General features: G+C 51.6%; 1 protein-coding gene across 8 annotated transcripts in view; it reads left to right on the forward strand.

Annotated features, from left to right (window-relative positions):
• The window catches only part of PTPRS (protein tyrosine phosphatase receptor type S), a 234,154-nt gene that overhangs the window by 158,935 nt on the left and 62,027 nt on the right, over nt 1–13,192 (forward strand). For all 8 annotated transcript variants that reach the window (XM_069086753.1, XM_069086751.1, XM_069086756.1 and 5 more), the window contains exons 7-10: nt 7,230–7,499; nt 8,393–8,974; nt 9,309–9,442; nt 9,913–10,057. In XM_069086753.1, coding sequence (XP_068942854.1) covers nt 7,230–7,499; nt 8,393–8,974; nt 9,309–9,442; nt 9,913–10,057 — 1,131 coding nt within the window. The remainder of the gene's footprint in view (nt 1–7,229; nt 7,500–8,392; nt 8,975–9,308; nt 9,443–9,912; nt 10,058–13,192) is intronic.

The following is a 13,192-nucleotide window of genomic DNA, read 5'->3' on the forward strand; positions in this document are numbered from 1 at the left end:
AGTGTGATAGGGAAGGACCTACAGCCATCTTCCTCCAGCACAGAAAATTGCTTAAGTCTTCTGGGTCCTCACCCCCTACATATCACTAACCTTCCTCCTACCTCCCCAGCTCTCACTCCCAGGTATGTGGGCTCAGAGCCAGGGAGAGAGTCGGAGCAGAGAGCCACTACACTCTCTCTCTGTGTCTCTCACACACACACTCTCTGTCTGTCTCTCTGTCTCTCCCCTGTTTCTCCCTCCCTCTCCTACTCTTATCTTCTCACATCTCAGTGTCTTCTCTCTGCTCTGACCCCTGGACACCTCATTTCCACCCCCCAGCTCTGTATCTGCGGGATTTCTCGAGAACACAGACAATGCCCAAGGCTCCCACAGGAACACTGTGCTGTACTGACCTGGGACTCTCTTGCCTGCCTGTATCTCATATCTTGCACTGCTGTTCTCTCTGTTTTAGTGGGGGGATGGGAGGGAATTAGATTACACCTTGTCAGAATTGAAGCAGAATCCCCCCACAGATGCCCACATCTGGTCTTCAGCAGTGCGGGAGTGAGGCGGATTGGAATTCAGCTAGGATTGAGATTCATCGGATCTCTGTCTTGTTTAAAAAAAAATTAAAAGACCAACCAGCAAACAAAGGGGAGATATTTGCAGTGTTGGGAACTCCCAGAGCAATAAGGACTTTAAAAGCCTCTGCCACTACCACCACCCCCATTACCACCCAGAGGCAGGTAGAAGGCACCTGCCACCACATCCCCCTCGAACCAGTTGCTGATGTGTCTGGATCCATCTGTTCTGACTTTGAATCTGGGTGAGAGGTAGCCAGAAAATGGGGTGGGCTAGGGGACAAGGGGAGAAATAAGAGACACAGGGGCAAGGGGCTGGGGAGCCAACAGGATCCTCCTTTGGGCACAAGGTGAGGAGAGGTGAGAAGTCAGAACACTGGGTCCCGATCTCAGATGTGGGCCTGAGAAAGGGCAGGGCCTGGAAATGGGAAGTGGGGGCCGACCTCACCCCTGCAGCCCAACCCCGACAGGTGTAATCTAAGCTTCACTAATACTCCAGAGGCTGTTCATTACCTTTTGTCCATGCTCCTCGCCACCCCCCCATCCTCATTTTGGAGTCAGACGGAGTGGCTCGTCTCTCCCCAAAATGGCCCGTACTGTCCGCCTTCTCACCCCTTTGGAGCAGTGGCTTGCTGAATGTTGAGATGTTAACACTGATTTCGTTCCTAGTGCTTCAACCAAATCACTTCACCTTTTTATTTCTCCCCCTCCCCTCCCCAAACCCTCACCCCTCTTCCCCTCCCTTCCCCTTTCCCCCCGGCCCCCTTTTGGTCTGGTTTGGTTTCCTCGCTCTTCCTTTTTTTGGGGGGGGGGGGTCTCTTCCTATTGCTTTGACCGGTTTTGAGTTGGTTTTCATGTGAATCGGGGTTTGAAGCGGCAGGTTCTCTCACCACCACCTCCTCCCCCTTTCCGGCCCACCTCCTGCCCTCCTTCACCCCAGTGGGTTCCCCCACCGGGACGCTGGCTAATGGGTGAAGGATTGGAAAAGCCGGAGCCAGCCGGATCCCTCCCCGGGAGCATGCTGAGGACAGAGGCTGGTGTTGCCAAATTAACCCGCCTGGACCCTCCAGTCAGGTCGGTAACCGTGGGTGTGGTTCCTGCGGGACCCTCTCAGCCTCGTGGGCCCCACACCTGCCTTCCTCTCTAACCCACACCTCAATTTCTGCAGCTGGGGGCAATGATGTTGGGTGGGTCAATGATGGGTTGAGCCTAGACTTGGCAGAACACAGCCTCGGCCACCCCACCACCACTCCATTTCCTGGGACCCCACCATTGGCTCAGCAACCTCCACCTAGAAATCTGCTTGGTGCAAGGGATTAAGGATCCTCCTTGGATGCTGCAACCTAGCCAGGTCTCAGAGTGGTCCCCAGAAGAGCAGAAGGACATCTAAGAAGGAATACACAACCCACACATGAGTCAGGGACACGTTCCAGTTGCACCTGATGAAGCCCAATGGAGCTTTTTATTTTTATTAAGCACTTTGTTAAGTACGTTTATTAAGCGCCTACTGTGTACAAGACCTATGGTGGGCACTGGGTGATTCCCCCCGGTTTGACACATCTCTTTCTGGACTGGCAGTTTATTCTTGTAGCTTTTCTTCATGGTGGACTCTTGGCCCTTCAGAATGGCCACTCATGACGATTATCTATTTCAGTTATGGTTATTTATTGAATGTTTGTGCCCTGCCAGCTTCCAGAAGCCTTTCAGGTTTCTGAACTTTTAAGCGTGGCTTAGGATACGACGAAATGCATCAGGAGAGAAAGCTGAGCAGAGTCCATCAGGCAAAAAGAGATGAAGCATATTCTCATGAGAGAGTGGGTCAGCCTTCCACGTGGAGTCCCAGGGCCTGGGTTCAAATCCCGGCTCCATAACTCACCACTTGGCCTCATTTTCTTCAGCCATTGGCAACCTTGGGGGAGGGTAGACTAGGTAGTCTCAACTCTAGTCTTCTCTGTTCTGAGTCAGGGATTCTTAACCTTTTATATGCCCTGAATCTCTTTGACAGTCAGTCTAGAAATGCCACTGGTTCCCTTCTCAGAACAATGTTTTTAAATACATAAAATAAAATACATAGGATAAAAAAAGGAAACAAATTATTTCAAAATGTAGTTAATTTTTTTTAAATCCATAGACCACATGAGACCCATACACAGACCCCTTAAGGGTTCATGGACCCCAGGTTAAGAAACTGTTTTGAGAGATCCTTTCAACTCTCATATACTTATATGGTACATAGGGAAGAGCCCTAGATTTGAAATCAGAGGACCTGAGGTCAAATACCAGCTGTTCCTTGTCAGCTTTATGTCCCTTTGGCAAAGTGGGATCATTTTTTAAAACCCACTTTGGATGTTCTAATTGTGTCTGATGAGAACCATGCCATAAGCTAGCCATCTGATTGAGAGCAGATGCTTCTACCAAAGCACGGTCACAGGAGTCCCTGAAAGCCATGGGAGCGCCCCGTTTGCACCCAGGCATTGGACCCATTGTCTGCTCTACTTTCTGAACCTGGCCCAGAACGGGACCTTTGCTCTGGGGAGGAACTCTATGCTAGCACGTGCAGCAACCTTCAAGGCTGCCCGTCACACCCCTCTAGCCATCATCGCTGTAGATCCCATGCCTTGGTCGCCTCATCCAAAGTCTGACCAAAGGATCTTGGCCCAGTACTGACTGAATTCTTATCACTGGGGGCCCTTTATTTTGACCACTGGCCCCTTCCATGGTCATGCACCCCACCTCATCCCTACCTCCCCAGGGATAGCAGTGAATTACACTTTACTTGATCTGATACTCTTCCTGCTTCTTTCAAACCATTCAAAACTGTTGCCTGGGCTATAGCATAAAGCATTTGGATTTGGGAAGACCTGTGCTCCAATCCCACCTTTGCCATGCCCTGTGACCTTTAGGGAAATTGATTCCATTTTCTGAGCCTCAGTTTCCCTGCCTGTAAAATTAGAGGAGTGTGGTAGGTGATCTCCAAGGTCTCTTCCTTCTGGCTCTAATTTCCTAGGCTCCCTGTACTACCTTCCTCCATAGGGGCAGAGCAAGGACCAGTTGTGGGTAACAAAACCTGGGATAGAGGGTTTTAATGGAGAGAGGCTCTGTGTAGCTGTTGGGGGAATACGCTGAGGCCTGGGCTGGTTTGCCTAGATTTTTCTCCAGGGAGATCCTACCTGTCCTATGCACTATGGCCCCAACCACTGAGGCCAGCTTGAAAGATACAGCTGTCCGATTGCCTAGTCTCTGTTACCTCTTCTCGCTTAGCATGGGGGTCTCTCTCCCAGAGGCAGCCCCCCACTTTTGCCTGGCCCCTCCAGTCCTACCGTCACAGATGGACAAGTATGCTTTCTGGGGTCCCAGAAGGAATCCTGTCATTCTAGGCCTTCCTGCTCCATGGAGGTGGCGGGCTCAGGGCCAGCCCGGGGCCTAGGCTTGTGTTCTGCCAGGGGGGCCCCCTCCCCAGGGAAGTAGCAGCCCTTTTCCTTTCAGACCCCGATTTTCAGCACCCACACACCCATCCGATATGCTTTCTCTTAGTTTTTTTTTTAGTCAATTCTGTTTTTTGTCTTTGATTAATTAATCTTCAGTTTGAATTTCCTGTCGTGTCTGTTTCCATGACAACTCAGCGTTCGCATCCCACCTGCTGGTGTTTGTGTGTTGCTGTGGATGCTTTATGCTGACTGGATTCTGTCCAGTGGCGTTGCCTTCATTTCTCTCCTCCAGAAAGTCACATATCTCCTTTCCGCACCGCATCCTCCCCTGCCCCCTTCACTGCCCCCTGGAAGACTCATCCTGCCCCCCAACACCTCCACTCTGTCTGCATGCCCTTCTCTTGGGTTCCATTTAAACTTTCTCTCCATCTTGTCTCCGGTGTGACTCTCGGGGCTTTCGTGGGACTCTGTTTTCTGAAACATCAGTAGCTTCCTGCCCAGCAAGGCTTCCTGGGCTTCTTCCTCTCCTCCCCACAGGGACTTTGGTCTACTTGGGACCCTAGGCCTCCCATCCCCTTATCATGCAGCCAGCAGCTACAGGCCCCTTTCACATTCCTCCTCCTTAAAGAACGAGGCCAGTAGAGGCTCAGGAGCTTGGAAACTAGACCGTCAGGCCCCAGCTGCTCTGCCAATAGCTCCTGCTGGTAACCCATGATCACCCCCTTGCTAAAAAGCCAGAGAGGAAGGGAGGAAAGTATACTTCCTGAACTTTCTAAGATCCCCACCCCCAACAACCTCACACTCTTCAGTCCATGAACCTTTGACATTAACTCCAATGGAAGCCAAGCCCCAAAATCTCCTCACCTGCAGATATTTGGAGGCCATCTGGCCCATCCCCTTGCTTTTGGGTGGGATGGCCTTCTAGCCTACACCCAGAATGTGAACACTGAGAGAACAGTAGGACCATTGACCTGGAAATCAGGAGCCCTGGATCCCAGTTTTGGCTCTGCTGACTACCTTTGGACAATAAACACATGTGTAAGGTGGTGGTGACAAGACCTTGTCTGAGGATGGGCCTAGATGGGGACAAAAGTGGCGTCTATGATGGCTCCTTTAGCTCTTGTAGTAACAATGATGCTGCTCAAGGACCACATACAGGAGGTAGTCCATACTTCACTATTCCCATTTTATGAATGAGGAAACTTAAGACTCAGAGAGGTAAGAGCATTTGACCATGGTCACCATGTGGCTAGTTTGTGTTGGAAACAGGACTCAAAGCCAGGCCTCCTGACTGAGCTTTCATGACTCTGCCATAGTGCTGGCTCCAGGGGCAGCATTCTTCCTTGACTGCCTGCTTAAAGCAAGCCTCTCCAGAGGGCAAGGATTCTTCCCAAAAATCTACCCTGGATCTTCTGTGCTGCAGCTTAAGCCTCTCCCTGGGAGAAAATATTTTTACAGCTCCCAGGAGGCTTTGTACCAAGCTGATGGAGTGCAGAAGAGTATGGCAGTCAGAAAGTCAGAAGTCCTGGGTTTGAATCCCAGCACTGCTGTGTGGCCTCGAGCAAGCCTGTTCCTCTCTCTGGGCCTGTTTCCCCATCTGTAAATTGAGGGAGTTGGAGTAGATAGTCTGTGTCTAAGATGCCTTCCTTCTCTAAATGGAAATCCCATCATCCTTTACCTGTCACCAAAAAAGTCCCTGTGGGGCACTGGGCAGGGGGTAGGCTTCTCCATCAGGATGTCCAAAGGAGGGGGCTGCTGCCTTCAGAAAACAGAGGCCCCGAAACCCTCCCTTCGCCTTCATGTTCTACTGGGTAAGGTCCGAAGGCTGCATCCACTTCTCAGCTAAGGAGATGCATAGAACATGTCACTGTCTTCTTAACGTCCAAAGTCCATCACCCTTGTTTATGATTATGATTATTCTTCTCTTTATTATTATTATTAATTATTCTATTTATTATTCCGCCAGGGCTGTGATGTGACAATGTGACATGCCACATTGTCTCACATCAGCTAGAATAAGAGTGTGCAGCATTGAAGTGGTTTCCCCCTCCCCTCCCCTTCTCTCTTCTCCTCTTTCCTGCTCTCTCTGTCTGTCTTTTCTGTCTCCAGTACCCACTTGGGCATATGCTAGTGGCCCCCGAGATATCTTCCTCTGCATTTTTATCTCTTTCCCCTCCTCTCTGTTTCTCTCTTTCTCTCTCTGCCCCTCCCTATGTCTCTGTCTCTGTCTCTGTCTCCTTCTCTCTTGACCTATTTTGCATGATGTTTGTGATTCTGAAAGCTGCATCTATCGATGGAACCTTGTCAGATCTTCAAGAGGCTTTGTTAGGGTTTCTATACCCGAAAACCACAAAAATTTCATTAGAGTTTCTCATCTTTTCCTCTCGGTCCCCGGGTAAGGTTGGGGGGGAAGGGTCAGGGCAGGCTTCCTTAAGACACTATCATCTTTCCACCGACAGGATAACCAGATGGTATTGACATCTCCATGGCCAATCTTTTCATTTGCCCTCAGAGATAGAGCAAACATAACATTGAGATTTCTACTTGTACATCCCTCCTCACCTTGACCAGGAAACCCTCAGTTCGTAGGGACTGGGACCCCAGACCTTCCCCTGCTGTGCCTAGGAGTGTACCGTGCACGTGTGTGCATGCCCCACACACACACACACACACACACACACACACACCCCCACCCCTATGCCCCTTAGGCCACAAGTTCTCCAGGCCTCCTTTGGGACTAGATAATCCCATAGCCCACGTCAGGAGTACAGAATTACCTCCACCACCACCACCACCATGCCCCAGATCCTAGGAAGAGCTGTCTGTTTAGGGTGAGGGAAGCCGGATCTGTCAGTAAAGATGAGAAATGACTGATAAATTTTTGTGTCACTATCTGTGCTGTGATGGGTCTACCCTTGATCAATGGAGCCCTGTTGCTATGAAATATCGCTTTGTGTCTATGATATATATATATTGTTTGTGAAGTATATTATTTTGATATTATTATTTATTTGTGTTTAATTTTTGTTTCTTTAATTTCTTTTGTTTTGTTTTTTAAAAAACTCAAGGGGGGGAGGAAAGAACCCATTTTGTATTGAAATCGTTTTCCCCTGTTTTTCTTTTTTTCTTTCCTTCTTTCTTTCTTTCTTTCTTTCTTTCTTTTCCTTTCTGTTCTTTTTTTTTGTTTTGTTTTCCTGTTTCCTCCCCTTGTGCATCTGGCCCCATTCCCCCCGATCCCCAGTACGCCGGGTGGCCCCCCGTTTCTCCATCCTGCCCGTCAGCCACGAGATCATGCCTGGAGGCAACGTCAACATCACCTGTGTGGCCGTGGGCTCCCCTATGCCCTATGTCAAGTGGATGCAGGGTTCCGAGGACCTGACCCCCGAGGATGACATGCCTGTTGGGCGTAATGTCCTGGAGCTCACCGATGTCAAAGACTCGGCCAACTATACGTGCGTGGCCATGTCCAGCCTGGGAGTCATTGAGGCCGTGGCCCAGATCACAGTGAAGTGTAAGTGGCCACCAGGGGCCCTCCAGCAGATCAGAATTACTCCCTGGCAATGGCCCACTGTTCTGTCCTTGCCACTGAGATGCTCTGTGACCTCAAACAAGCCACTCCTCCTTCAGCCTCAATTTCCACTTATGAAAAATGGTTATGATAAAATCTCAATCATAAGATTGGCTTGAAACACCAAAGAAGGGCCACTCCTTCTTTGGGACCTCTAAACCACTCCTCAGCAAGCTTAGCCTGAGCATTGAGTGACCTAGACACCTCCTTCTGCTACCCACCCGCTTTTGAAAGTGCTCTGGGCCAGCATGGAGAGCCATAAGAATTCATTTCATTTATTCCCATTTATTAAATGTATATTAAGAAGAGCACTATACTTGGTGCTAGAAGTAAGCCACATAACACCTGGCCACTGCCTCCATTAGGCTTATGGTCATTTGGGCAGCGGATGCCAACATTAAAGCTCATTCACCTGTTCTGTAGTGTATGATCTCAGAGAAGTGTGAATCAAAGGGCCGTTTAAGGTCTGAAGTAAGGGGAAATGGTGTCAGAGAAGGCCTCCTAGGAAGGCAGGAAGCATGTATGGGGGGTGGGGTGGGAGACTAGAGATGTACCTGAGCCTGGAAGGAGAATTGCCACAGGCAGAGATGATTAGGGGGTGCACTTCAGGCCTGCGAGAGAGGTTGGTGCCAAGTCATAGAGGAGGGGGTGTCCCTCAGATGTCAGTAGAAGGGGGCAGCGGAGAGCCATTGAAGTTTTATGAGCAGGAGAGTGACACCATTAGGTCTCTCTCTTCTTTGCCATGTTCTCCTTGGTTTGTATTTAGAGTGCTTTGCACATAGTAGGTGCGTCATAGATGGTTATTGGTTGACTGATTGATCTCTCCTGCTCCCCAGCCCTCCCCAAGGCCCCTGGAACCCCAGTAGTGACAGAGAATACGGCCACCAGCATCACCATTACATGGGACTCAGGCAACCCTGACCCCGTGTCCTATTATGTCATTGAGTACAAGTCCAAGAGCCAAGATGGCCCTTATCAGATCAAAGAGGACATCACCACCACACGCTACAGCATTGGGGGCCTCAGCCCCAACTCGGAGTATGAGATTTGGGTGTCGGCGGTCAACACCATAGGGCAGGGTCCTCCCAGCGAGTCGGTGGTGACCCGGACTGGGGAGCAGGCCCCAGCCAGTGCCCCCCGAAATGTGCAGGGCCGTATGCTCAGTGCAACCACCATGATCATCCAGTGGGAGGAGCCAGTGGAACCCAATGGTCTGATTCGTGGCTACCGTGTCTACTACACCATGGAACCTGACCACCCTGTTGGGAATTGGCAGAAACACAATGTGGACGACAGTCTCCTAACCACCGTGGGCAGTCTGTTAGAAGACGAGACCTACACTGTCCGAGTCCTGGCCTTCACCTCTGTGGGTGATGGACCCCTCTCAGATCCCATCCAGGTCAAAACACAGCAAGGAGGTAAGTGACCTGCTGGAAAGACCACTCCCCACTGTCATCCCCAGAGCTGGGTCTGGAAATGGGATGGTCTGTGTCCGAGCCCTGGATCTGGAGCTGCACCGAGGCTCAGATTCTAAAACCTGTCAGCTGTGCCATCTTAGGCAAGAATCCTTGCTGCTCTGAGTCTCAGTTTTGCCCTCTGTAAGATGAGAGGGCCAAATTACAGATGTGTGCTAAGGCCCCTTTCAGCCATAAAGCCTGTGGTCCTCTGGGGCAGCTTGGGGTGAGGGCCTCTCCATACATCATTGCCTTTTTTCTCATCTCCTTTACCTTCTGGTCATCCCTGACTTGCCAGTACCCGGACAGCCCATGAACTTCCGGGCAGAAGCAAAGTCTGAGACCAGCATCAGCCTGACCTGGAGTGCCCCTCGGCAGGAGAGTATAGTCATGTATGAGCTGCTCTATCGGGAGAGAGACGATGGCAAAGAGGTATGCCACCCTGGCAGCCGTGGGATTGGGATGGGATGGCATGGGGAAAGTGGGGGCGTGACGGGGGTGCTGCTCAGCCTGCTGCCAGGGCCAGGTCAGGCCACAGGACTGTCGCTGCCTCAGCACGGCCAACCCTGCACGTGTCCCAGGGCTCTCTGTCTCTGTTGTTATTCTTATTCTCTCTCCCTCCCTCTTCTCTCTCCTTCCTTCGTCTTTCTCTCTGTCATTCTCCTTCTCTCCTCCCCTCCCTCTTTCTCCCCCTCCCCCTCTTCCTCCTTCTTTTCTTTCTCCCCTTCCTTTCTCCTTCTCCATCCCTCTCTCCTTTTTCTCTCCCTGTCTCTTCTTTGCCCTCCTTATCCCTCTCCTTTCTCCCTGTTCTTTCCTTCCTCATTCTCCCCTCTCTCCTTATCTCCTACCTCCCCCATCCTCCTCCTCCTCCCCTTACCTCTCTATGACCTCTGCAATCCTAGGTAGGGAAAAACTTCGGCCCCACAACCTGGTTCGTGGTGGAGGACCTGAAACCCAATACGGAGTACACCTTCCGCCTGGCAGCCCGCTCCGCACAAGGCCTGGGGGCCTTCACCTCGGAGGTCAGGCAGCGCACTCTCCAGTCTAGTAGGTGTCTCTCCTGTCCCGGCCCTACTGTGAGGGAGGGGAGCCAGGCAGGGCCCCCCTCCCAGTCCCACTCCACCTGCCCATCCCAGAGAGCTTCGGGCCTGTGGAATGGACCCAACCTCATGGGGAGAGGAGGAAGAAAGGACCAGTCGTCAGGGCCAGAGGGTAGCTGACAGAGTAGACTGGGGGGAGGGTGTCACGGCACAGTCCTCCTGGGCACCAGGGGCTGGGGGACACTCAGAGAACTCCTCCCCTACCCTCTAAGTCCCTGCCTTAGTCCAGCTCCTGTGTCTTAGAGCATAGCAGATGATTCATGCAGACACTTGGCATGGGAATTAGTACACACAGGTCTGGTCTCTCCTTTGCCATCAACTTTCAGCATAACCTTAGCAAGTCCTTTTTTTCTTTTTGAGCTTTATTTTTCCCATCTGCAAAATGGGAGAAGGTAAAGGGGAGTATGGGGAAGAGGTTGGGTGTGCACTAACCTGTCTCCAGAATCCCCTCTAGTCCAGTGACTGAGGTGTTTCCCAAGGGAGGGTGGGACCACTGTGGAGTGAAGCCCCCTAGCACTGAGCCTTGGGGCTGTTGGTCTGAAGAGCTAGGGGAGGGCTGGCCCAGAGCCCATTTCTGGCCTCTGGTTCTCCTGTCGCCACTAAGGGATTTAAGAAACTGAGGCAGCCCAGGGTAGTGGATCTGAAGTCTCTGACCTGCCATTACTTGTTAGCAGCTGTGTAACATTGGGCTCCAGCCAGAGATGGGGTCACCTAGGGTCTAGGGGTGTGCCCAGGTTCCAGTAGAGACAGTCTAGCTATTTAGTTTAATGGATTGTGGGCCAACGCCACCATCCCATACGGGGCTGCCTTACTGCACACGTGGCTGCCGGCCACCTTTTTCCGTGTTCCCCTTCCTCTCCCATCTCCTCATACCCCGGGGTCACATTTTGGGCCCTGGGCCGTGTGCAGTCAAGAACATGGGCAGCCATGGCCATACTTCTCTTCACTGGGACTTGGCTCCATTACCGCACTGTTGGGGAGGGGGACGACCGCCAGGCAGGACTGTCCTCCAATCAATCAGCAAGCATCTATTAAGCACCTACTGTGTTTCAGGCATTGTCTTTGTTAGAGCAGCGTTTAGCGAGTGCTGTAAGGTTTGCAAAACATTGTAGGTGCAATGTCTCAGTGGATCCTCCCGGCGACCCTGAAAGGTGGTACTATGAGTGTTCCCATTTTACAGGTGACTAGCCCAGGTTCACACAGCACACTCTCCAGGCCCACAGATGAAATAATCCCTGTTCTCAAGGAGCTTAGAGTAGAGAAGAGACAACATGGGGGTGCATTGTGCACACGCGCACATGCACACACACAGAGTACAAGGTAGTTTAGGAAGGGAGAGCCCGGCATCTTAGAATCCTCTACCCTTCGGGAGGCTAGTATGCTTTAGTATAAAGGGTGAGTGGGGAGGAGAGAAAATAAATACTTATTATTGAAAAATAAATTAAAAAGAGGAGAGAGGAGGGGAGGAAAAGCATAGGATGTGGCATCCAAAGACCTAGGTTCACATCCCACCTGGAATCTCTTTTGGATCACTCTTCCTCCTCTCTCCACCTCCAAAAGGTTCCAGAACTTGAGACAGCCCGGGTCAGTGGCCAGGGCTCTCCATTTGGAGTCGGATGACTTAGCTTCTCACCTTTGCCCGCCTCACCTGCGGGATGATCCCCAATTCCTCCCTTGTAACGTGAAGGGGTTCACCACAATGGTACCTGAGGCAACTTCATCCCTACATCTTCTGATCCTGCCCTGGCTGGGGTCAGTCTCAGGATCAGTGGCCCCAGGGCAGAGACCATGCAACCCCAAGAGTCTGGGAGAGGCTGATGCCAACTCCGTAAAACTGGGGAGCAGGTGTGAGGATTGGGAGGAGTCATGTCTGGGCTGTCTGGTTCTAGGAACTCCAGGGACATGGGGTAACAGGAATAGATTCATTTGAGCACCTCCCCATTTGGGGTCTGAGAGCCTGAGCCATTCTTGGTTCTACAAATGTCTCTCTTGCTTTCTTGGCCTGCTAGTTGGTGCTGAACCTAGAAGGGATAAGACCTGAGTTCAGATCCAGGCTTAGGTGATTCCTAGCTGTGTGGACCTGGCTGAGTCACTTAGCTTCAGTGTCCTTATCGACAAACAAAGATAATAAAAGTACCCACCTCCCAGAGCTGTTATGAGATCCAAATGAGATCATTCTTCTAAAGCATTTGCCAGCATTAAAGCGCTGTACAAATGCTAGCGATCTTCATGATTGTCATTGCTGTTCTCACTATTGGCCTGTCTCCTAGCCCCCTCCTCCATCCAGCCATCTGCCCGCTATCCCTCAGTATCTTAGCACCACCGCTCACCCTTGCTTTCTGCTCCCCACAAAGTCTGTCCTCTCATCCCCCCTCTCCCCGCTCACCTCCTTACACCCCAGCTTGGCAGAGGGGAAGCTGCGGCTATCCCTCCTAAGCCTTCCTCTCCCTATCCTCCCCCATCTCTCCGATGTGCAATTCTACCCCCAGCATCCTTAAATCCATTAAACTAAAGGTAAAGTATGTCCTGTCTTTCTGGAATCTTTAAACCCTTCAAGTACCAGAGACACACCTGTAGTCATCAGCGCTGACCTCCCCTGCCTCTGTCCCCACCCTTGGTTCTGGGGGCATTATTGCTGACCAGAGCCATCCCGGGCTGAGTCAGTGCAGGGGAAGGCCAGGGAAGCAGTGAGGGGCCCGTCGGTACCCGGCTCATGGGAGCCCAGAGGAGTTGGAGCTGCTGGCGCCTGGTGGCCTGGGGCATTCCAGGCTTATTGTCCAACCCCGTGGCCCCGAGATGGGGTTTCCTTCCCTCTCCTCCCCTGTCTCCTCCCCCTCCCCCTTCTCCCCCAGCCGATTCCTGGAGCCTCATAGGATGCGCCGAGTCTATGGTACTTAAAGGTTTAAAAACGTGGTTCCGTCCGAGGTCAGTAAGGGCCATCCTTGTGGCTTGGGCAGTCAACTTTGAACCTGTAAAAGATGCTTTTCAGGTGAGTACGGGCTGGGCTCAAGCAGATTCACAAATACAGCTCACCCTGCGTGCCCCCTCCCCACTCCCTTTCCAGGAGTGTGGCAGGTCTCAA

The sequence above is a fragment of the Petaurus breviceps genome, unplaced genomic scaffold (genome assembly GCF_028583685.1).
Source record: "Petaurus breviceps papuanus isolate PSGF00001 unplaced genomic scaffold, PetGlider_PUasm1.0 180, whole genome shotgun sequence".
Classification (NCBI taxonomy): Eukaryota; Metazoa; Chordata; class Mammalia; order Diprotodontia; family Petauridae; genus Petaurus; species Petaurus breviceps.